At 57.6% G+C, this 21,585-nt stretch overlaps 3 protein-coding genes across 10 annotated transcripts; 1 reads left to right on the forward strand and 2 right to left on the reverse strand.

Moving 5' to 3' along the window:
- Nucleotides 1-4,242: 4,242 nt before the first annotated feature.
- STXBP2 (syntaxin binding protein 2) lies at nt 4,243-14,187 on the reverse strand. 4 transcript variants are annotated; one of them, XM_033199092.1, is made up of 19 exons: nt 14,068-14,183; nt 12,489-12,538; nt 12,165-12,246; nt 11,440-11,516; nt 10,918-10,996; nt 10,724-10,827; nt 9,875-10,023; nt 9,606-9,690; nt 9,391-9,521; nt 9,188-9,295; nt 8,879-8,936; nt 8,655-8,720; nt 8,458-8,538; nt 7,292-7,430; nt 6,738-6,847; nt 5,730-5,825; nt 4,870-4,955; nt 4,609-4,766; nt 4,243-4,389 (listed from the first exon to the last, which is right to left on the reverse strand). In XM_033199092.1, the coding sequence occupies exons 1-19, from the start codon at nt 14,102-14,104 to the stop codon at nt 4,304-4,306; spliced, it is 1,782 nt and encodes a 593-aa protein (XP_033054983.1). In that variant the 5' UTR covers nt 14,105-14,183; the 3' UTR covers nt 4,243-4,303. The 4 variants fall into 4 exon arrangements, 3 of the variants coding, with proteins under 3 accessions (XP_033054983.1, XP_033054985.1, XP_033054984.1); XM_033199094.1 differs by having other exon boundaries at nt 14,064-14,147; XR_004434227.1 differs by having other exon boundaries at nt 4,282-4,389; nt 5,730-5,915; nt 14,068-14,187.
- A 27-nt stretch (nt 14,188-14,214) lies between these two features.
- Nucleotides 14,215-19,602, forward strand: PCP2 (Purkinje cell protein 2). 5 transcript variants are annotated; one of them, XR_004434230.1, is made up of 7 exons: nt 14,215-14,288; nt 14,526-14,840; nt 14,923-15,013; nt 17,357-17,834; nt 18,104-18,289; nt 18,411-18,845; nt 19,405-19,428. XR_004434230.1 is itself a non-coding variant. In XM_033199096.1 (5 exons), exons 2-5 carry the CDS (start codon nt 18,287-18,289, stop codon nt 19,522-19,524), a joined length of 360 nt encoding a protein of 119 aa, XP_033054987.1. In that variant the 5' UTR covers nt 14,244-14,845; nt 17,357-18,286; the 3' UTR covers nt 19,525-19,602. The 5 variants fall into 5 exon arrangements, 2 of the variants coding, with proteins under 2 accessions (XP_033054987.1, XP_033054986.1); XR_004434228.1 differs by having other exon boundaries at nt 14,236-14,430; XR_004434229.1 differs by having other exon boundaries at nt 14,238-14,382.
- On the reverse strand, nt 19,593-21,505 carry LOC117076083 (protein PET100 homolog, mitochondrial). Its single transcript, XM_033199097.1, has 4 exons — nt 21,366-21,505; nt 20,555-20,641; nt 20,368-20,391; nt 19,593-19,740 (listed from the first exon to the last, which is right to left on the reverse strand). Exons 1-4 carry the CDS (start codon nt 21,390-21,392, stop codon nt 19,657-19,659), a joined length of 222 nt encoding a protein of 73 aa, XP_033054988.1. The 5' UTR covers nt 21,393-21,505; the 3' UTR covers nt 19,593-19,656.
- Between the last annotated feature and the right edge of the window lie 80 nt (nt 21,506-21,585).

Consider the following 21,585-nt stretch of genomic DNA (forward strand, 5'->3'; position numbering starts at 1 on the left):
GGTTGATTCCAAGTCTTTGCTATTGTGAATAGTGCCGCAATAAACATACGTGTGCATGTGTCTTTATAGCAGCATGATTTATAATCCTTTGTGTATATACCCAGTAGTGGGATGGCTGGGTCATATGGTACATCTAGTTCTAGATCCTTGAGGAATTGCCATACTGTTTTCCACAATGGTTGAACTAGTTTACAATCCCACCAACAGTGTAAAAGTGTTCCTATTTCTCCACATCCTCTCCAACACCTGTTGTTTCCTGACTTTTTAATGATTGCCGTTCTAACTGGTGTGAGATGGTATCTCATTGTGGTTTTGATTTGCATTTCTCTGATGGCAAGTGATGATGAGCATTTTTTCATGTGTCTGTTGGCTGTATGAATGTCTTCTTTTGAGAAATGTCTGTTCATATCCTTTGCCCACTTTTTGATGGGGTTGTTTGTTTTTTTCTTGTATATTTGTTTGAGTTCTTTGTAGATTCTGGATATTAGCCCTCTGTCAGATGAGTAGATTGCAAAAATTTTCTCCCATTCTGTAGGTTGCCTGTTCACTCTGATGGTAGGACGCATGGATGCAGCTGGAAACCATCATTCTTAGCAAACTATCACAAGAACAGAAAACCAAACACCACATGTTCTCACTCATAGGTGGGAACTGAACAATGAGATCACTTGGAGTCGGGAAGGGGAACATCACACACTGGGGCCTATCATGGGGAGGAGGGGGGGGAGGGGGGAGGGATTGCATTGGGGAGTTATACATGATATAAATGATGAATTGATGGGTGCTGACGAGTTGATGGGTGCAGCACACCAACATGGCACAAGTATACATATGTAACAAACCTGCACGTTAGGCACATGTACCTAGAACTTAAAGTATAATAAAAAAATAATAATAATAAAATAAAACCACCTCCCTCCCACTCCCTGCACCTCCTGTAACTTAAAATGCGTCCCTGCTGAGACCTTGCAAAGGCATATCCAGGGCGGGCGGACCCCAGGGGTCCACAGCCGACCCACTTTCTTCCCCACACCTCATCCCCTTCACAACTCTGCTCATTCATCTCCCTTCCCCGGTGGGAGATTCGGATAAATCCTCATCGTGGAACTGCTGAATCAGAGGGGGCTGCATTTTCCTCAGTCCCCACCTGCAAATTGTGTGTGCAGTTTTTCTGGGACGAGTGTCCTTAAATTTCCCTGAATTCTCAGAAGGCTCTGTGACCTCAAAATCAGGAGAGACGCCGGGCGCGGTGGCTCACGCCTGTCATCCCAGTACTTTGAGAGGCCAAGGTGGGCAGATTGCATGGGCCCAGGAAACCAGCCTGGGCAACATAGCCAGACCCAGTCTCTACAAAAAAATAAAAGATTAACTGGGCTTGTTGACACGCACTCATGGCCCCAGCTATTCAGGAAGCTGAGGTGGGTGGATTGCTTGAGCCCAGGCAGTGAGAGAGGCTCTACCTCTGAAGAGGCTGCTTCCCCACCCACTGCCCCCTCCCCAGGCACCCACTCCAGCAGCAAGAATTTCACCGCCGACATGAGACATGGGTCCCTACCTGTCCCAACTCAGACCCTGTCTATGATGTCCTATGGCCTCAGCAGGGACGAAAATCCTCACCATGACCTGTGTGGCTCCACGTGGTTCTCAGATTGGGTTGCAGGTCAGTACCCTCCCCTTCGGCTCCTCAGGGGCCTCTGGCATTCTCTGGCCTTGGCTTCTGCTCTACCCTCCCCTCCCTTCCCTTCGCCCTCTTCATTTTCATTCTCTATGCAAATGCTGCCTCCTCTAGGAAGCCTTCCAAGATTGCCCCCAGACTGGGTGGATTAGATGTGATATGGGCTCCCACGGCCCCTTTTGCCTCAGATTACTCACATGGCTGGCTGTATATCTGTGCCCCAGAAAGGTTTCTTTTCCTTTCTTTTCTTTTTTTTTTTTTTGAGATAGGGTCTCACTTTGCCACCCAGGCTGGAGTGCAGTGGCATGATCAGAGCTCATTGCAGTCTCAACCTCCTGGGCTCAAGCAATCCTTCCACCTGAGCGTCCTGAGCAGCTGGGACTACAGGCAGGTGCATGCCACCAGGTGCCTGACTAATTTTTCTTATTTTTTGTAGAGATAGGGTCTTGCTGTGTTGCCCAGGCTGGTCTTAAACTCGTAGCCTCAAGCGATCTCCCACCTCAGCCTCCTGAGTAAATTGGACCCCAGGTGCAAGACACTGTGCCCAGCTAATTTAAAAACTGTTTTTGTAGAGACAGGATCTTGTTATGCTGCCCAGGCTAGTCTCGAACTCCTGGGCCCCAGTGATCCTCCCACCTGGGCCTCCCAAAGCACTGAGATGACAGGTGTTTAAGCTACTTCGCCTGGCCTCTCCTGCTCTATTGGCGCTGTGAGATTGGTGCTGTGAGTGCTATGGGCTGAACTGTGTCCTCTCCAAAAACGTCTATGCTAAAGTTCTGCCCTGCAACTGCCTCAGAAAGTGACTATACTTAGAGATAGGATCTTTAAAGAAATAAGTAAAAACGAGGTCATATGCGTGGGCCCTAATCCAACATGATCAATTTCCTCGTAAGAAGAGCAGATTAGGACACAGACATGCACGGGGGTGGGGGGAGGAGACTGTGTGAGCACACCAGGAAAAGACAGCTGTCTACAAGGAAAGGAGAGGAACCTCATAAGGAGTCACCCCTGTGCACATCTTCATCTTGGACTTCCAGTCTCTAGAAACATAAGACTATAAATTTGTTTGTTTTGAGACAGAGTCTTGCCCTGTTGCACAGGCTGGAGTGCGGAGGCATGATCTCGGCTCTCTACAACCTCCACCTCCTGAATTCAAGCGATTCTCCTGCCTCAGCCTCCCAAGTAGCTGGGACCACAGGCGTGTACCACCACACCTGGCTAATTTTTTGTATTTCTAGTAGAGACAAGGTTTCACCATGTTGGCCAGGCTGGTCTCGAACTCCTGACCTCAGGTGATCCACCCACCTCGGCCTCCCAAAGTGCTGGGATTATAGTTTTGTTTTTGAAATGGAGGTCTCGCTCTGTCACCCAAGGCTGGAGTGCACTGGCATGATCTTGGCTCACTGCAACCTCTGCCTCCCAGGCTCAAATGATCCTCCCATCTCAGCCTCCTGAGCAGCTGAGACCACAGTGCACACCACCACACTTAACTAATTCTATTTTTTTTTTTTTTGTAGACAGGATCTCACTATGTTGCCCAGGCTAGTCTTGAACTCCTGGCCTCAAGCGATCTACCTGCCGTGGCCTCCCAAAGTGTGACTACGGGCATGAGCCATGGCGCCTGACAATTTCTGTTAAGTCACCTAGTCTGTGGTACCTTGTTACGACGCCCTAGCAAACAGATATACCCACTGAAGGTCCTGATAAGTCCTGCAGTCAGGAGCCTCTGTGAACCCCATGGGGCTGGGAGGAGAAAGCAGAGTTTGTTGTGTGCCTCACATGAATACACCAGCAGCTGAACACAACTTCTGGCATCGTGTGCCTACAGGACCCCTTGGAACAGTACTAGGGGGGTTGGAGTTCCAGGGTCCATTCTGCTTAATAACAGTATGAATGGAGAAGCCAAAATGGTTCCAGTGAAAATGAGGTAGCAGCAGCTGTCACGTTTGCATGCCACCAGTCTTCCCGCGCTCTCTCTGTTCTCTCCTCTGCAAAGCAGCTGCTATTTTGGGCTCCCTGTTTTTAGATTGGGAACCCCGTAAGTTGGCCAGGGCCTCACTGCTGGAAAATCTTAGAGCCGATATTCAAACGAGAGTTTTTTTTTTTTTTTTTTTGAGACGGAGAGTCTCGCTGTCACCCAGGCTGAAGTGCGGAGGCGTGATCCCAGCGCACTGCGGCCTCCACCTTGTGGGTTCAAGCGATTCTCCTGCCTCAGCCTCCCAAGTAGCTGGGACTACAGATGCACACCACCACATCTGGCTAGTTGTTTTGTATTTTTAGTAGAGATGGGTTTTTACCATGTTGGCGAGGCTAGTCTTGAAGTCCTGACCTTAAGTGATCCTCCCGCCTTGGCCTCCCAAAGTGCCGGGATTACAGGCGTGAGCCACCGCGCCCGGCCAAAAGTCCAAGTTCTTAACCTCCACAAGGGCTTGAGATGCCCTGGGGGCCAGGGAGCGGCTCATTCTCCTTCTGAGAGGATAATAGGGGTTGGTGGGGCCTGGGGCACCGGCCCGGCTCAGCACAACTCCCAGGGGATCCCTTAGAAAGAAAATGAGGCGGGCGCTGGCTGGCAGAGAGACGGGAATAGTTTATTCTCTGGAAAGGGAGGGGTAGGGGCAGGTCCAGGGGTCAGGGCAGGGCAATGTCCTCCAGCTTCTGGTCCAGCGTCTTCAGGTCATCCAGGAAGCGGGTCGGGGTGAGGATGTGTGAAGAGCCTGTGCAGGAGCAGAGGTTTGGAGACGATGTTGAGGGACACTGCCTTCGTCTTTGACAGGCTCCCGCCAGGGTCCCAGCTGGTGTGCGGCTGTCCCTGTCCCTCTGCAAACCAGGTCCCTGACTCGGAGGACTCTGGAGTCTAGGAACCTGGAAGGTCCAAGTCCAGCCCCTGGGAAGCCAAGCCCCGGAGCCCCCGAGTCCCAGTCCTGGTGACTTACCGATGAGCACCTCCCACTTGCCCTCGGTGGCCCTGGTCACCTCGTAGGCGGCCCTCATCTCCGACATGGCCACACCGCCCATGACGTACACGATGAGCCGGGGGCCCGCCCGGGCCTCTACGCCGGCCTTGTTCTTGTGCCAGTGACCGAAGCGGGCACTGCAGGGCAGGGGCAGAAAGTCCAGGCAGGAGGTCCTCACCGCCGCCAGGCCGCCCGCTAACACAGACCCAGGCGTGGGTGGGGGCGGCCCCGGGGCCTCACCTGACCGCGGCCTGGGAGCTGGCCGTGGGGGCGGGGGCGGATACGAAGGGCCACATGTTCCTGTCCAGCCGGTCCTCCACAGCGTCCTGGTGGCCGAGACAGGGGTTAGGGGAGGAGCCCCAGGCATGGGCCCAGGGTCAGGCGTGCCCCCCACAGGGTATTCAGGGGCCAAGATCCTGGCAGACAGGAACCAGCATCTCCACCAGCTGCCTCTGGGGACTCTAGGCCTCTAGGCCACTGGGGACCTAGAAATCTAGACCCATAACTCACTGGGAACCCACGAATCTAATTCCGCAACTCCTTGGGGACCCAGTAGTCTGGGCCTCCAGGCCCCTGGGGACCATCAGTCAATAACCCTAGCCCTTAGGGGAACCCAGAGTCTGGACTCAGCCCCTCGGAGCCCCAGAAGTCCAGATATTCGAGGTCCATGGGGATGAGGAGGCCCAGGTCTCTGGCCCCCAGGCAGAAGGAGGGGCTGGGGCTCTTAGAGGAACAAGGAGGAAGCAGGAAGCCGCCCAGGTCCATTACCATTGGATGGTGCTGCCCCGGGATCCTGGGAAAGGCCAGGGCTGGGGCTCAGGGGGGTCCTGGGAGGGCAGGGGAACAGACTACAGAGATATAGAGGAGGCAGCCAGCAGGTAGGGAGGAAGTGAGGCTCCCCAGCACAGATGCCGCTGTCGCCCCAATTCCTCAGCTGCACGCTTGGTGTGCCCCCCTCGGCAGAGCAGATCGGTGCCAAGGGAATGCCAGCAATGAGCATTTTGCCCTAAGCCCTGAGGCTTAGCGCCTCGGCAGGAGGGAGGCTGAGCTGCCAGCTGATGTGGAGGGCTGGCCCCCACCCTGACCTGCCCACCCAGTACCTCCATGACATCCTTGATGACCGGGGTCCAGCGGGACAGCTGATAGGTGGGCTCCATGCGCTCTCTCGGCTCCAGCCGGCTGGAGGTCCCCGAGCCCTACAGGTGGGGCAGGGAGGGCCGCAGGAGGATTGAGGGGAAGGAGGCTGGAGGTCCCCGAGCCCTGCAGAGGGGCTGGGCCTGGTGTGGCTGGTGGGGTGGGGGATGGCAGGCAAAGATGGGGAAGTGGAACAGAGAGCAAGAGAGTGACAGAGCGAGAGCGAGAGAGCGGGAGACAGTGAGAGAAACAGTGAGCCAGAGAGAGACAGAGAGACAGAGGCAGAGATAGGCAAAGAGATAAGAGGCAGTGAGACAAAGTATGAAGGCAAAGAGAGAGACAAGAGATGAAGCGGGAAACACAGAGGAAGACGGGGACAGAAGGGGCACAGAGAGGGGAGCGGAACGAGACAGAACAGAGAGAAAGGGGAAGGCAGAGAGAAAGGTAAGAGACAGAGAGATACACACGGAGAAACAGTGCACAGCGAGATGGATGAGGGATGGGGGAGAGATGGGGACAGCGTGAGGGCACTGTGGAGGGGGACGCACAGGGCCAGAGAGAGACAGGAGAGGTTCACCCAAGAGTAAAGCACACACATGGCTGTGTGCGGGTGCTAGATGGATGCGGGGGACCCTCAGAGAACCCTGGGAACCCAGATAGACAGTGTGTTGTAGCCCCCACACTAGGGAGTAGACCCTACTCCCTGCCTCTAGCACTCAGACCACCTGCCCCCAACCGTACCACTGCCAGGACCAGCCTGGCAGCGCCCATTCTCTCCCCCTGCCTATTGTGTGAGCTGGGACTGGGGGAGGCCCCAGCATCCTCTGGGCCCCAGACCAGACCCGAAACACTGCTTTTGGCCTCCCAGCAACCACACCACGTCAGGAACCACACCATGCCTGTGCACCACCGGCCCTCTGCCTTGCAGGGCCCCGCCCTCTCCCAGAGTCCCCCCACGCCCGCTCCTGGCATACCCTGGAGTTGGTGACAGTGCCTCCCAGCTGCTCCAGGTTGTGGATGAGGCTGCTGTGCGCCTGTACATTGGCATGCTGGATCAGCTTGGCCAGGTTCTCCTCACTCACACCTGGGGGACGGGGATGGGCGGGGTGGAGGTGGTGGCCAGGTGGGCTCCCAGGTTTAGGGGAATTTGGGGTGGGCTGAGGTGCTCCCAGGACTCTGATGGGAGAATCTTGCAGTGGGGAGGGCCTCAGGACCCTGGGCTAGTGTGAGCAAGAGTGGGGAACCTGGAGGGGGTAGATCAGGGGCTCCTCCAGATGAGCTGAGGGAGCCCCACATCCATAGGAATCACAGATGTGAGGGTTTCCACGTCAGCAGGGAGCCCTCACCTCAATGGAGGAATCCCTAAGCCAATGGAGGAGGGTTCCCGGGTCCAGAGGAGTAGCTGTGGGGGTTGGTGAGCCCGGTGAGTGGAAATGACCCAAGGAGAGCTGTGGGGTTCAGCAGTTCCCAGGACTGTGGGAGACCCTGGCAAACGGGGGCATTCCGACTCCCCACAGCCCCCACCCACCATTGCGAAGGAGGATGTAGAGCAGCAGGACCCGGATCTTGTCGTAGGCAGGCACCGCCGCGTCCAGCAGCACCGGCACGATCAGCTTCATGGAGTCCTTGATCTTCTCCCCCTCCGCGTCAGAGCCCATGGCCAGGTCCTGCAGGCATGGGGTCAGCCGTCCACCGGCCACTATGTGTCAGGGAAGGGGATGGGAGAGGCAGGCCAGGGACGTCCCCAGGGGTAGGCAGGCCAGGGACATCCCCAGGATCCTTGGCAACAAGACATTTGGGTCCTACCTCATCTCAGCACCAGGTCTCAAGGTCCCACCCCTGTCCAGGGACAGTCTCTCTACAGGCCCTGCTTCTCACCCAGGTCCCACCTTTCCAAGGCCCCGCCCACTTATGCACAGGCCACACCCCATCCTGAGACCATCTCTCCAAAGCTCCACCCCTCACCCAGGTCCTATCTCTCCAAGTTTCCACCCCTCACCCAGGTCCCACCTCTCCACGGCTCTACCCCTCTCCCAGGTCCTACCTCTCCAAGGCCCCACCACTTACTCAGGTCCCACCTCTCCAAGGCTCCGCCCCGCTCCCAGGTCCCACCTCTCTGAGGCTTCACCCCCTCCCAGGTCCCACCTCTCCAAGGCTCCGCCCCTTACCCAGGTCCCACCTCTCCAAGGTTCCGCCCCTCACCCAGGTCCCACCTCTCCAAGGTTCCGCCCCTCACCCAGGTCCCACCTCTCCAAAGCTCCGCCCCTCACCCAGGTCCCACCTCTCCAAGGTTCCGCCCCTCACCCAGGTCCCACCTCTCCAAGGCTCCGCCCTTCACCCAGGTCCCACCTCTCCAAGGCTCCGCCCCTCTCCTAGGTCCCACCTCTCCAAGACTCTACCTACCTCTCCAAGGTCCCACCCACCTATGTACAGGCCACACCCCTGTCCTGGGACCACCTGTCCAAGGCTCTGCCCCTCACCCAGGTCCCACCTCTCCAGGGCCCCATCCACCTAGGCACAGGCCACACCCTCATCCTAGGACCATTTCTCCACAAGACCCCCTCCTTTCCCACCAGGTCCCACCTCTCTCCAAGGCCCCTCCACCTCTCCACAAACCCTGCCCCTCCCCCAGACCCCCCCATCTCTACAGTTCAGCCCCTCCCCAGTACACCGCCCCCGCAGGCCCCGCCCCACCTGCTCCACACCACACAGCTTCTCCACCGAGCCCTTGAAATGCTTCATGCAATCATCTGCTAGATGCAAGTGCGTAGAATACTGTGGGGTGCAGGGTGGGAGTGAGGGGGTAACAAAGGCTGAGTCAAGGCAGAATGCAGACAGAGCATGGGGTTGAGGGGCCAAGGTGTCCCCACTCCCTGCCCACCCAAGCGTACCTTATTCAGCTCCTTCTGGTACTGCGGCATCTTTTTCAGGATCTGGGACAGGTCTTTGATGTTGGCCTGGGGAAGTAGGGGGAAGAGGGTAGGACGTGGGGGGTGAGGCCAGGCAATGCCCACCTGGGCCTCACTCCAGGCTCGAAATCCAGGCTGTGACCCTGCCTCCATGGGGAGGGGGCTTCCTTCCACCAGCGCCTTTGGTGACCTGGGTCTGCCCCTACCTTGTCCGTGGTCAGCCTCTTGCTCTCACAGAAGGTCCTCAGGAGCTCCGTGACCTTCCTGGCCATGAGGGTGGGCAGGGGTGAGATTGAGGGGAGAGGAGCCAGAAGTCATGTGTCCCTGCACCCGGCCACAGGTAAGCCCACTCAGGGGGCACAAAAGGAGGTGGGTTGAAATGGGAGGCCAATCTGGAGTCACACTGAGGGGTGCTCATGAGGGCCAAAGACCTGGCAGCAGCCAGGGATCCCAGGGCCGCTACCAGGCCCACAGTGGGGGAGGGAAGGGGGGATCCGGCTGCCATGTGCACGCACTTGGACACGTCTGCGATGTGCATGTGGCGAAGCTCCACCCACAGGTCATCGTCTTCGTCCAGCAGGACGGCCTTCTCCCGCGCCTCGCTCAGCCCGGTGGTCTCATATCTGGGGAGGAAGGAGGGAGCCTGGGGGTCAGGGGAGCTGAGGACTGGGGAACCAGGTCGGTGGCAAGGATGGGGGCGGCTTCCAAGTCTGCAGACCTGTACGTGTCCTGCTCTATGTCCAGCAGATCATAGGCCATGGCCTGGAACGTGAGCTCATGCAGTAGTGGGGACACGGGGTCCGCCGCCCGGTCCATGATCAGCAGCTGGGAGCGGGTTTTCTCTGGGCCCTGGGGTGGGGTTCAGGGCAGGAATGAGGCACTGACCCTGAGCTGCCTGGGGCTGCCCCTCACCGCCCAAGCACGCCCCCTTACCTCGCCCAGACTGGGAGTGTCTGCCTTGAAGGCGTTCAGCTTGGCCAGGACGGCATGGGCCAACTGGGCTGTGTCCTCTGGGCCCCTGGTGGGGAGGCCAGACATGGGGGACATCAACGTGGGATGGGGTCAAGGATGGGTTTGAAGGTAGGAGACAGGGACCAGGGTGAGGGCCGGGGCTGGGGTCACAAGAGAGGTTAAAGGTTAGGTGCTGCTCGTGGTTAAGGGGGAGGGGGCGGCATCGGGGTAGGGCTGGGTGGGGTTCCCACTTGCGGTAGCGGATGGCCGGGTACTCCTGCAGCGTGGCGCACAGCGTGGCAATCTGCTGGGCCAGCACCTCGAGCTGCCGCGCGCGCTCCCCTGCCCGGAAGGGGCAGTAGAGGTTGTAGGTGCTATGGGGGGCATCGAGGGAGAACACCTGGGCGAGGAGGGGGACAGAAGCACCAGGGTTGCCGCTGCAGGTGCACACCTGCCCCGCTTCCCACAGCCGCCACCTGCACCTCCTGGGAGCCATCCCTGGTCCCTGAAGCCTGCTTTGCCGACTTGGAGGCAGGCCCAGGTCAACCCTAAACCCATGCCTGGAGGAGTCAGTGGATAAATACCGCAGTCCCTGTCCTTTAGGCTGGCTGGACAACCCCGCGGTGCGTTCTGTGCTGCCCCCTGCAGGGGCCCAGTGGGATAGAAATCAAGGCAAGAGCTCCTTGGACTCCGGGTTCCTCCCCTTTTTAAAATTTTACTTTATGTATCTGTTTTTGAGACAGGATCTCGCTCTGTTGCCCAGGCTGGAGGGCAGCGGTGCAATCATAGCTCACTGCAGCCTCAACCTCCCAGGCTCAAGCAACCCTCCCACCCCAGCCCCCGGAGTAGCTAGGACTACAGGTGCACGCCACCACGCCAGGCTAATTTCTTTTTTTTTTTTTTTAAGAGACGGGGTCTTGCTCTGTACCCAGGCTGATCTCCAGCTCCTGGCCCCAAGCGATCCTCCTGCCCTGGCCTCCCACAGTGCTGGGATTACAGGTGTGAGCCACTGCGCCCAGCCTCAGTGTCTGTTTCTGAGAGAACAGGGGACATTTGGTCACAAATCCCCACCCCCTGCCCAGGATGAGCCTGGGCCGTACCTGGGCCTCGTAGGGGAGGAAGGCAAGGTGAATCTCCTTCAACGTCTTCACCACCTTTGCCAGACGAGAGCGGCCCAGCTCACTGAACAGGGGCTCGGGGCAGGCTGGGGTGAGGCAGGAGTGGGGTATCAGGCCAGAGCAGCCCCTACACCTCCTCGCCCCACCCGCCAACACCCTGGGCTTTCCTCACTCACTGTCGGTGAAGAAGATATGGGCCGCTTTGTAGGTGAAGGTCGGGGTCCCCCGGAAGTCTGCGATCAGGGCCTGAACCGACTGGGGAAGGTGGGTCACTCTCTAGGCCTGAGCTTGCACACCCAGGCTCACTGTCTGCCCAGGCCTCCCAGCCACCTCCTAGCTGCCACCATATGCAAACATGGATGGACAGGGTCATGCATATGTGCACATGCACACTAGTGTCCCATACACATGGGTGCACGTGCACACACACATACACAAACACGCACACACGCATGCACACACAGACACAGACACATGCGCGCACGCACATGCACAGACACACACAGACACAGACACACATACACATGCAGACACACACACGCACACACATGCATACACGTGCACACGCATACACACATGCACACACACACGCACTCACACATGCACGCACACACATGCATGCACACATACACATGCACATGCACACAGGCACATGTACACACATGCACAAGCATACACACGCTCATTCATGTAGGCACCTTCTCTGTTGGGCTCAGCAAATAAATGGCCTCCAGGCTGGGAATGGGTTCTCGCCGTTTGTTGATGTCTTCAACAACTAGTAGGAACAGAGGAAGGGACACAGGTGGGTGGCATCCAGGCAGGGCCATCTGGGGAGTCTCAGGTGTGGGGAGTTGGAGGCTTGGGGAGGGGGCGTGGATGCTTAGGAGGGACTGCAGGAGAAACATACCTAGGGGTCACCCAGCTAAGAGTCACACGGCAGGGTTCTGCACACTTGGGGGCTGTGCAGCCAACTGGGTTCCAAACTGGGTTCCCCAATTTACAGACAGGGAAACTGAGATTCTGAGAGGACAGGCTCCCTCAGCACCTGTCCCTCAATGGCAAAGTGACTGGGGCACCTCCTGGGGTCACCCATAGAAGGCTCTGCATTCTTGGGGCCTCACATCCAGAGTCCACCCTGGGAGTCCCACACAGGGCTCCACGTCGGGGCTGCACGGTTAGGAAGAGGCTGCAGCCAGGGAGTCCTGCAGGGGAGGTCTGCAATCCATGGGCTCCCGCGGTCAGCTTGCAACGTTTAGGAAATTGACTTGGTCACATGATCAAGGCTGTCCCTGCAGGGAGCTGCGTACTTGGGAGTTCTGGACGATTTGAGGGATCCTACACTCAAGGGCTGAACCCTGGGAGCGGGGCACAGTCAGGGGTTCCCACACTCAGGTCCCATCTCACTGGGGACACGTTCACTCACTGGTGATGCCCTCAGCCAGGATGTCTGACATTTTGCAGCAGGAAGACAAGATGCGCATGCTCGGGTGATCCATGATAAGCACCTGTCCAGATGGATGGACAGATGGACGGAGGAGCAGGCGGAAGAGGCCACAGCTGGCCCCAGGGGGGCCAAGGCAGTGGGAGGGGCAGTTTCAAGGGCTGGCTGGGCGGGAGGACCCAGGACCCATTCACCCAACTCCGCCCATGTGGACAGGCAGTTCTTGGGGGTCCCACATTCAGGGTCTTCCCCATGGGCTTGATGAGGGGCTGCCTCTGGGTACCCAGCTATCTGCCTTGCCCCTACCTTCCACTCCCCATCCTTCTTGACACTCCGAATAACTCCGCTCAGAATTTCTGCAGGGAAGGGAGGGGAGGGGTCAGAATGCTGGTTCTCTGGTCCCACCACTGCCCCAAGCCTTCTCAGCCTTGGGGCTGAACCCTCATCTTAATTCCCATTTACTCTTTCTAAGAGAGGAGGGTCTCACTCTGTCACCTAGGCTCAAGTGCAGTGGTGTGATTATAACGCACTGCAGCCTCCAACTCCTGGGCGCCAGCGATCCTCTCACCTCCGCCTCCCAAGTAGCTGGGACTACAGGTATGTGTACCACCCACAGCTAATTTATTTTTATTTCGGTATAGATGGGGTCTTGCTATGTTGCCCACGCTGGTCTCAAACTTCTGGCCTCAAGCAATCCTCCTGCCTCGGCCTCCCAAAGTGCTGGGATTACAGGCATGAGACACTACACGGGAACCATTTATTTTTACCCCCCAGTTCTGCGAGGTGGCTTCTGGGGACACCCCCAATTTACAGACAGGGAAACAGATTCTTAGGTAACATGTAACTCACCTAAGCATTCTGAGTGTTTAAGTGGCAGAGTGCCGGGGCAAAAGGTGCCACTCGATAAACATATTTTAGATGAAGGAAAAGTGGAGAGCCGGGATCATCCACAGCTCTATCTGCTTCTAGAGCCAGGCTCTCGGATTCCCCACCTGCTACCTCAAGTATTCCTGCTGTATGGGTTTCAGCCAGTCCCTCCACCCTGGTCTAAAATGTAGGACCCCTGGTTCCCAGCTCTGAGGGATGCCTAGCTGAGGCTAGCCCATCGACCTCCGGCCTCAGTTTCCTCATCTGTAAAATGGAATCACTGTTTTTCTAATCTCCCCCAATTAAAGGGTTTTGAGCTACAGACTGCCCTGCCTAGAGGAGAGAGTGGAGAGAAGTAACGGGGTGGCCCCGCCCAGCCACGTCCACTGTCATGTCCACTGTTATCAAGGAGGCCAGGGCGGAAGGAGCAGCTGAGGCCGGAACTCCCCGGGGTGGAGGAAGAGGCGCCCTCCACCCTTCCCCCAAGAACAGGGGCCGGTGAGGCCTGGATGTCTGGGTCCTCCAGCTGCAAGGCGCTCCTGGGAATGGGGCAAGGAGGAAGGCACCCCCTACACCACCCCTGTGGGGCCTGGACACGTCCCCTGAGCGCTCACAGCACCTGGGGTCGCTGACCAGAGCCCCAGGAGGTCCCAAGAGTCCAGCCCCTGAACTTTGCCCAGCTTAAGAGATCCTAGAGTGTGGGCATCCAGCTGTGCCCTCCTCCCCCGGTAGGCACCCTAAGAGGCCCAGGAGTCCGCGCCCCAGCCTACGCCACCCTCTACCCGTCCCCTTTGGGTCCCCGGAGTCCGGCCCCCCAATTTTGTTCTGCTCTGGTACCGGCGAGCAGGGGCGTCCAGCTGGGAACCCGTCCCCGCCCGCCCCCTCGAGGGTCAGGTGCTCGGACGCCCAGCCCGGCTCCCAACTCCTAGCCGCCACGAACGCAGGGTCCCAGAGCCCGTGCGCCCCCGACCCCCATCCCCCACGGGACGCCAGAGCCCGGCCCCGGAGAGGCACTCACTTTCCCCCACCACCGCCTTCAGCCCCGAGGGCGCCATCTTCCCCGAGGGGCGCCGCCGCCGCTTCCGGGTGTGTCCCAAGGTGGGGGCGTGGCCCCGCGCGTCACCCACGTGGACCCCGCCCCGCGGGCCCTGATCCCGCCCCCTGCGCACCTGGCCCCTCCCCGCCGTCGGTTCTCGCTCAGGCCCAGGAAGTTGAGTCCCTGGCTGGGAGGACAGGCAGGTGCGTCTGCGCTGCCGAGCACGAAGTCGCTGGAGGGGCACACCTCGATGAAACGCTCACAGACGGGAGTTCAGACACACACTTCCTGGCTTGCGTGCGAAGCGGAATCGCAGGGCAATAATCCCTCCATCTTCCCCGGGAGGTTCGGTGACTGCAAGATACACGCGCCCACTCGATGCCACCGGGCCGCCACCGTCTGGGCCTGGAATCTTGACCCACTTGTCTTCTGTACTTCAGGGTTTAGAGGCAGCAGCAGCAGCAGCGGTCTTGGATAACTTTTGATGGATTCAGGAGGCCTGGAGACCTCCTGTGTGCCGGCACCTGGACATAATTTTCATTCAGTCCTGCCCGATGCCCCGACCTGGACTGCGGTGCCGATGAGGAAACCGAGGCTTAGCGGGATCCCTAATCCAAGGCCACAACGAGTGAGCCTGCTGGGATTCCAGCCAGGAGCCTGTCCCTGGGGAGCACTTGTCACAGCCTTACGCTCTTCCGGAAGGCGCCACACTTACCCTTGTGGACCAACAATCGAATTAACATGCTGATACACCCATGGGGTGAGTGACGCCCTCAAATGCTTGGAAACACACACACACACACACACACACACACACACACACTCAACTTGGAATCTCAGGAGCTGCTTCTGCTGTGTGTCCTGTTACTTGGAAGGCACAGCCCCGGCAGCACCCATACAAAATGAGGTCTCCGATTTAAGGTGCGAGGTATGTGTATAAACAGACTCTTACTGGTCTGAGCTGGTTCCTTCGCTCGGCCGTGTTGATGAAGGTACCAAGCCCCCTGCCACTTACACGGGACACAGAGAGTGAATCAGACCTGAAGGTCTGGTGGAGATAGGAAAGGATCCATGCTGCCCTAAAGGAAATAAACTGATGTGACAGCAAGTGCCATGAAAGGTAGGGGTGGGAGGGGACTTTATTGCGGGTGACCCCCGAGAACCTCTCTGAAGAAGCAGCCTTTTGACCTTATCCCTGAATGAATTCTAGAAGCATCTACACAGCATGTCCAGGTAGAGAAGGGAGGGGCCCTGAGCTTAAGAAGGCTGGAGGGTGGGGGCAGCAGGGGCCAGACTTCTGTAGGACAAGGTCAGACTGACCCATCCCAGTGCCAGGATGCAGTACTTTCAGTGCTAAAAATAGGACAGTCACAGGCAAACCAGGACGGTTGGTGACCGTAGGTAGGAGTTTGAGCTATTTCTTCCTTTCCTCTCCTTTTCCCTTCCTTTCTTCCTTTTTCTCCCTCCTCCCCGTTTTTGTTTTTGTTTTTGTTGTGTAAAGAGACAGGGTCTCGCTCTGTTGCTTCCTGAGCTCAAGGGATTCTTCCACCTCAGCCTCCTAAGTAGCTGGGACCACCTTGCCCAGATGATTTTGTTGTTGTTGTCGTTGTTAAGAGACAGGGTCTCCCTATGTTGCCCAGGCTGGTATCAAACTCCTGGGCTCAAGGGATCCTCCTGCCCTGGCCTCCCAAAGTGTTAGGATTTTAGGTATGAGCCACCACACCCTGCCCCTTCCTCCTTTTTTAACAGCTTTACTGAGATATAATTCATATACCATACAACTTGCTGACCTAAAGTGCGTAAGTCAATGGCTTTTAGTGTTTTTGGAGTTGTGTGTCCATTACCACAATCCACTTCAGAACATTTCCACGACCCCAAGGTGTTTGGGTTTGGTCTTGAGAAGATAAAACCCAAGGGAAGAGCTTGGAGCAGGGGAAGGCAGGGAACCCTCCAGATCCTGAGGGGAAGGACCAAAGACAGGACCACCTCCTGCTTCTCAGCTTGACCTCTTGAGGGGAGGGAGAGCTGATAGGGCCAATCACTCCACCCCTAACCCCCACAAGATATGAAGTACTAATCCCCAATACCCCATAATGGGACCTTATTTGAAATGGGGTCATTACAGATATTAGCAGTGAGCATGAGCTCACGTTGGAGTAGGATGGGCTCCTAATGCAATATCACTGGTGTCCTTGTAAGATAGTTATATGGCTGCCTGATTCTGGGTAGGTGGTTGGGGAGTGGGGGAATGGGTGTATGAAGACCAGGACACAGAGGGAGAATGCCATGTGACCACGGAGGCAGGGAGTGAAGAGCTGCAGTGACAAGCCAAGGACACCAAGGACGGCAGGCCACTGCCAAAAGCCAGGGAGGGACAAAGAGGGCTCCTGAGACCTGGTTTTCAGAGGGAGCACAGCTCTGCCAACACCTTCATTTCAGGCTCTGGCCTCTGGAACGTTGGCTCAATACATTTCTGTTAAAAAACATTTTAAAGGCTGAGCATGGTGGCTCATGCCTGTAATCCCAGCACTTTGGGAGGCACAGGCGGGAGGAACACATGAACGCAGGAGTTTGAGACTAGCCTGGGCAAATACAGTGAGACCTCATCTCTATATAAAAATACATAATAAAAGTCAACTTACGTTGCTTTAAGCTATCTGGTCTGTGACACTTTGTTCTGGCAGGCCTAGGAAAGGGATACTTGTGCTGAGGAGGGGGACACTTGGTTGGCATAGAGGGAGAGAGTGTGAACTTGGCCCTTTGTGGAACAGGGGAGACTCAGGCAGAGGTGGCGATAGGGCAGTCCATTCATTCTGAGATGAAACTTCCACTGGTTTCTGTAAAGGCATCTTGGGGAGCGCAGGGAAGGGGATGGGGACTTCCCAGTGGCATCCCCTTCTCGGGCACTGAGGGAAAGCCACAGTGGCTTGGGGAAGAAGGCAGGGACGTCCTCTCCCCGCCTGCCTGTCCCCAGGGGGTCTCACCTCCTGTTCCCACCTAGGGCTGGGGTGATCGATAGGAGATAGCTCAACCTGGCATTTGGGTGGTGTGGGAACAGGAGACCCCAGACTTTCTTGTTTTGGGGTCTGGAGCAGGCAACTAGGCTCCAGGGACAGTGAGTCAAGGGAAGGGTGGCTGGGACACCCCTTGACTTGCTGCCAAGGAGACAGAGCTGGTGCTAGGGTGGCATCTGAGGCAGGTGCAGAGAGAGAGGGAGGGAGGGAGGGAAGGGGCCTTTGACTCCAATCTCTTCTTTCTCTACTGATTGCAGGTGGCAGCTGCCCTTCCAGGAGCCAGTGGGGGGACCTGGGTGGCTGGGTGGGGACACCTGCCAAGTCCTCGCCTAAGCCAGCTACCACCATACGCTGTTGGCTTCCCTTCTCCAACTGCGGGGACGCTGCTCAGGCCTTTCGTGACATCACCCAGGAGTCCTTGGGGTCCGGTCACTGCTCCTGGGCCCAGCGAGCCAAGCTCCGGTGGCCCTGCCCCCTACCCCCCATGCCAGATCCGGCATCGTTGTGGGCAAACAATTATCTGGATGATCTTTATGGGGCTTAAGCTTGGGTGGGAGCAGATGGGGCATGAGCTGGGGATTTGGGGATGGGGGGAATCCACACCCCCACGTCCCGGACGCTTAAAAGGCCCTCTCTGGCACTGGGCCGGGGCAGAGGCCAGCAGGAAAGTGACCGGAGTCCAGGGACATGATGGATCAGGAGAAGACGGAGGAGGGCTCAGGCCTCTGTGCCGAGGTGAGAGGGCCCTGCCCCCACCCCACCCCCAGCTCAAGGTCTCAGAGCCCATGATTGACAAGACTAATTAGTTTGTAGGGCACCTAATTAGCGAGTCTCCTAGGACCCCCTGACCCAGTTGTGGCTGTAGAAAGGGGCTGGTGGGCTTGGGGGTCTGAGTGCCAGGCCTGAGGGCAGAGGGCAGGGCTCTCTGTGTGGACCCCTATTGATGGGAGATGCTGGGACCTGGGGGTAGCTCCTGGGCCATGTTTCCCTGACTCGTGTCCCAGCTCCCAGGCCACACTCATCAGGCCCTAATCTAGGACGGCAGGACACTGGCATCGGAGCCTGTCCCTTGAGACGGTACCACGTGAAGTGGCACTGCCGGCTGGGCCCCTGGGGCGGGGGCCGGGATTGGGAAGGAGACTCATGTCTCATTCAGAACAGCTCTGCAGAGCGGATCGGCGGGGACCATGGTGAGAGCTGAGGAAGAGGGGACAGCAGGCCCCGGGGTCGGGTGTGAGCAGGCTGGCTGAGAAGGTTGGGGAGGGGCCCCCAAGCTGAAGGGCCAACCGGACTGAGCGGGTCTGTCCGCAGGCGGGCTCCCCAGACCAGGAGGGCTTCTTCAATCTGCTGAGCCACGTGCAGGGTGACCGGATGGAGGGGCAGCGCTGTTCACTGCAGGCCGGGCCGGGCCAGACCAAGAGCCGTGAGCATGGGCACGGGGGTGCTGTCCATGGGGTGTGAACAGGGTGGGAGTGCAGGGCAAGTGGTCATCTGGAGGGCGTGGGGGCACGGGCTGTGGGAGGTGGTTGTGCACCCTGAAGCATCTGCATGGGGATGAAGGGGTAGGGTTGGGGGCCCCCAGTCTGGCTGTGTTCTCCCAAGTCTGTGAACGTCCATGCAGAGAGCGACCCCACCCCCGAGATGGACAGCCTCATGGACATGCTGGCCAGTACCCAGGGCCGCCGCATGGATGACCAACGTGTGACAGTCAGCAGCCTGCCTGGCTTCCAGCCCGTGGGGCCCAAGGTAGGTGATGTTCTGGCGATGCCGCGGAGAAACCCGCCAGGCAGTGTGCTCTCCAATCCTGCCCTCCACCCCAGCCGGGAGGGAACAGGGCCTGCCCCACCTCTGTCCATCTGCTGCCCTGACTTCAGATGGGAGGACCAAGGTCCAGACAGCGGCTAGAGGGGCCCAAGGTTATAGAGGGGCCATGCTAGTGTCAGACCCATGGCTGGAACTTGTGGCTCCTGCCCCCAAGTCTAAAGGTTCTGGGGAGGCCAAAGGGAGAAAACAGGACCCCCTCCTAGGAAGATACCTCAGGGAGGAGGACATCCGCATACTCACATGTGTTGACTTCACACATACACAAAGCTTGGGTTCTGATCAGGACCCCAGCAAGGGTCCCAAGACCTGCCACCTCACGCTCAAATGCCACCCTAAATGGCAGATATCGAAGGTAAACATAGACCAGTGCTCAGGATGAGGTGGGACATGGTGCCCACCCGCACCCTCTCTCCAACGTTCGCCACCTCTGGCCGGCACTGCCCTTAAGCCCTCCCCCTGGCTGACCCCTCTTCATCCACAGGACGGAGCGCAGAAACGAGCTGGGACCCTCAGTCCCCAACCCCTGCTCACCCCTCAGGACCCGACCGCTCTCGGCTTCCGTCGGAACAGCAGCCCCCAGCCCCCGACACAAGCCCCCTGAGGGCCTGAGGCATCCTGGGCCTTACTCGGCCCCCAAAAACTCATAAAAGAATAAAACACTTCCATGAGTAACAAGGAACTGAGTATGCGTATATTTCATCAGGGGAGGGGCCAGGACTCCCATTTGGAGGCCTCAGGAGTTCTGCTGGGCATCGCGAAGAAGCTTCTCCTCCCGCCGCTTCCGTATCCTCTCTTTGAATTCTTCTATCTCTTGAAGCTACAGGTGGAGAAGTGGGTGGGACAGGAAGTGGGGAGGGGCACACACCTCAGCGCCGAGCTGGGACCCCTCTACCACTCTCCCACCACCCGGCCCCAGACCACGGCTTCAGGATTCAGTGTCTTTCTTGGAAGCTCCCTGCCAATGACAAAGGGGTCCAAGGGGGGTCCGCTTCACTCTTCCAGGAGAAGGCAAGAAGGAAACCATCTACTCCCTTGCTCTTGGGTCCTTACTCATGGCTGAGAGTAAAATGTTCCTTTTTGAGATGAAGTCTCGCTCTATTGCCCAGGCTGGAGTGCAGTGGCGCGATCTTGGGCTCACTGCAACCTCTGCCTCTAGGGTTCAGGTGATTCTCCTCCCTCAGTCTCCCGAGCAGCTGGAATTATAGGCGCCTGCCATCACACCCGGCTAATTTTTGTATTTTTGTAGACATAGGGTTTCGCCATGTTGGCCAGGCTGGTCTTGAACTCCTGGCCTCAAGTGATCCACCCACCTCGGCCTCCCATGCCCTGGGATTACAGCCATGAGCCACTGCACCTGGCCTAAAATTTTCATCTGAAACTCATCCCGGATACAAGAATCCAGCCTCCTCCATCCCTCTGGCAGGAAGAAGAGGAGATCACTTACCTTCTCAGGTGGCCACAGCTCCCTCTGTAAGGAAAAGTCACAACTGGGACACAAGCCAAGAGCCTCCAGAGCCCCACACCAGGGTGGGGTCAGCTCATGGGAGGCAGACATTGGTCCCCAGCAGATTGGTGCCCCACACCCTCTCCCACCCCTGGAATGAACCCTCAAACACTCCTCTTATGCCCACCTTGCGCTGTATGATGTGGTCCTCAAACCACTCGGCCTGATTGGAAACCCAGAACATAGCCACAGGGAAAGTGAGGTAGATTATCATCTGGAATGGCAGAGGGTGGGTGAGGTGACCGCTCCCCTTCCCCCAAGCAATGTGCAGCGGCTTCTCAGAGCCTGGGGGACCCATCCTACTGCAGAGTCCAGAAGCGCCTCGTTAGGGCGGACCCAAGAACCCCAGAACTCCCACCAAGGGTACAGAAACCTCGCATCCTAAAACCTAACTCCTATAATTCAGGAGGCTTCATTCCTGAAAGTCCCCCTTAGCTGGAGTCTTCCTCTCAAAGACAGACAGACATACAGAGGCTCCAGCTACAATCAAAAGCATCTCCTCGAGACCTCATTACTCATCTCCACTTAAGATTCCGGGAGCACCCCCAAACCCAAACCCAGGAGGCGTCACTCTTCAACTCCACTTCTCGAAGTCTAGGAGTCTCCCTATCATAGACACCCACCCACCACAAGCCCGAGAGCTCCCCCAGGATCTTAAGTCTTCCTTCTTTAGAGCCCCCTTCTCAGCTAATCCCCCCTGTGAGGTCTTTCCTCGGACCAGCCCTCTCACAGCCCCCAAACCCAGAAGCCCAAATCTGAGAACCCCCCAACCCAGCGTCCCCTCTCCTGGATTTCCAACCAGAAAGGTCCCTCTCAAATCTTAAGAGCTTTCTCCTTGGAGCACCCTCTTTCTTTTAAGCCCCCCCATTTCCAGCCTCATCTTCAGATACAGGAAGATCCCCTGCCCAGCCTCCCAATCCACTCCTGTGTCCACTGACCCGAAATATCTCCAGCTTCACCCCCATCTCGTTTCTCCCGGTCAACAAAGCAACTTCCGCCTAAAGCCGACCCTCCAGCAAGACAGAAGCTCATTGGTGTTTTGCACGCTCCATTGCTGAAGCTGATTGGCCAATGTGTATCCTGATGACGTATCTTCGGGCGCCTCTATTTTGCTTCCGGTCGCTGGCGTCTTCGAAACGAAGTCAGTAACGTGAGCCT

The sequence above is a fragment of the Trachypithecus francoisi genome, unplaced genomic scaffold, assembly GCF_009764315.1.
Source record: "Trachypithecus francoisi isolate TF-2019V2 unplaced genomic scaffold, Tfra_2.0 Lachesis_group5, whole genome shotgun sequence".
In the NCBI taxonomy this organism is placed as follows: Eukaryota; Metazoa; Chordata; class Mammalia; order Primates; family Cercopithecidae; genus Trachypithecus; species Trachypithecus francoisi.

Bases quoted from the DNA above. Each gene is read 5' to 3' on its own strand.
- LOC117076083 (XM_033199097.1), bottom strand. From the start codon at position 21,392: ATGGGGGTGAAGCTGGAGATATTTCGG. The intron at 20,392-20,554 runs GTGGGCATAAGA...TTTTCCTTACAG, and splicing joins ACCACATCATACAGCGCAAG to AGGGAGCTGTGGCCACCTGA. The intron at 19,741-20,367 runs GTAAGTGATCTC...CTCCACCTGTAG, and splicing joins AGCTGTGGCCACCTGAGAAG to CTTCAAGAGATAGAAGAATT.
- PCP2 (XM_033199095.1), top strand. From the start codon at position 17,787: ATGATGGATCAGGAGAAGACGGAGGAGGGCTCAGGCCTCTGTGCCGAG. The intron at 18,523-18,720 runs GTGAGCATGGGC...ACGTCCATGCAG, and splicing joins GCCGGGCCAGACCAAGAGCC to AGAGCGACCCCACCCCCGAG. The intron at 18,846-19,404 runs GTAGGTGATGTT...CTTCATCCACAG, and splicing joins TCCAGCCCGTGGGGCCCAAG to GACGGAGCGCAGAAACGAGC.
- STXBP2 (XM_033199092.1), bottom strand. From the start codon at position 14,104: ATGGCGCCCTCGGGGCTGAAGGCGGTGGTGGGGGAAA. The intron at 12,247-12,488 runs GTAGGGGCAAGG...CCATCTGGACAG, and splicing joins AGAAGGATGGGGAGTGGAAG to GTGCTTATCATGGATCACCC. The intron at 9,691-9,874 runs GTGGGAACCCCA...CCTCCCCACCAG, and splicing joins CCGGCCATCCGCTACCGCAA to GGGCCCAGAGGACACAGCCC.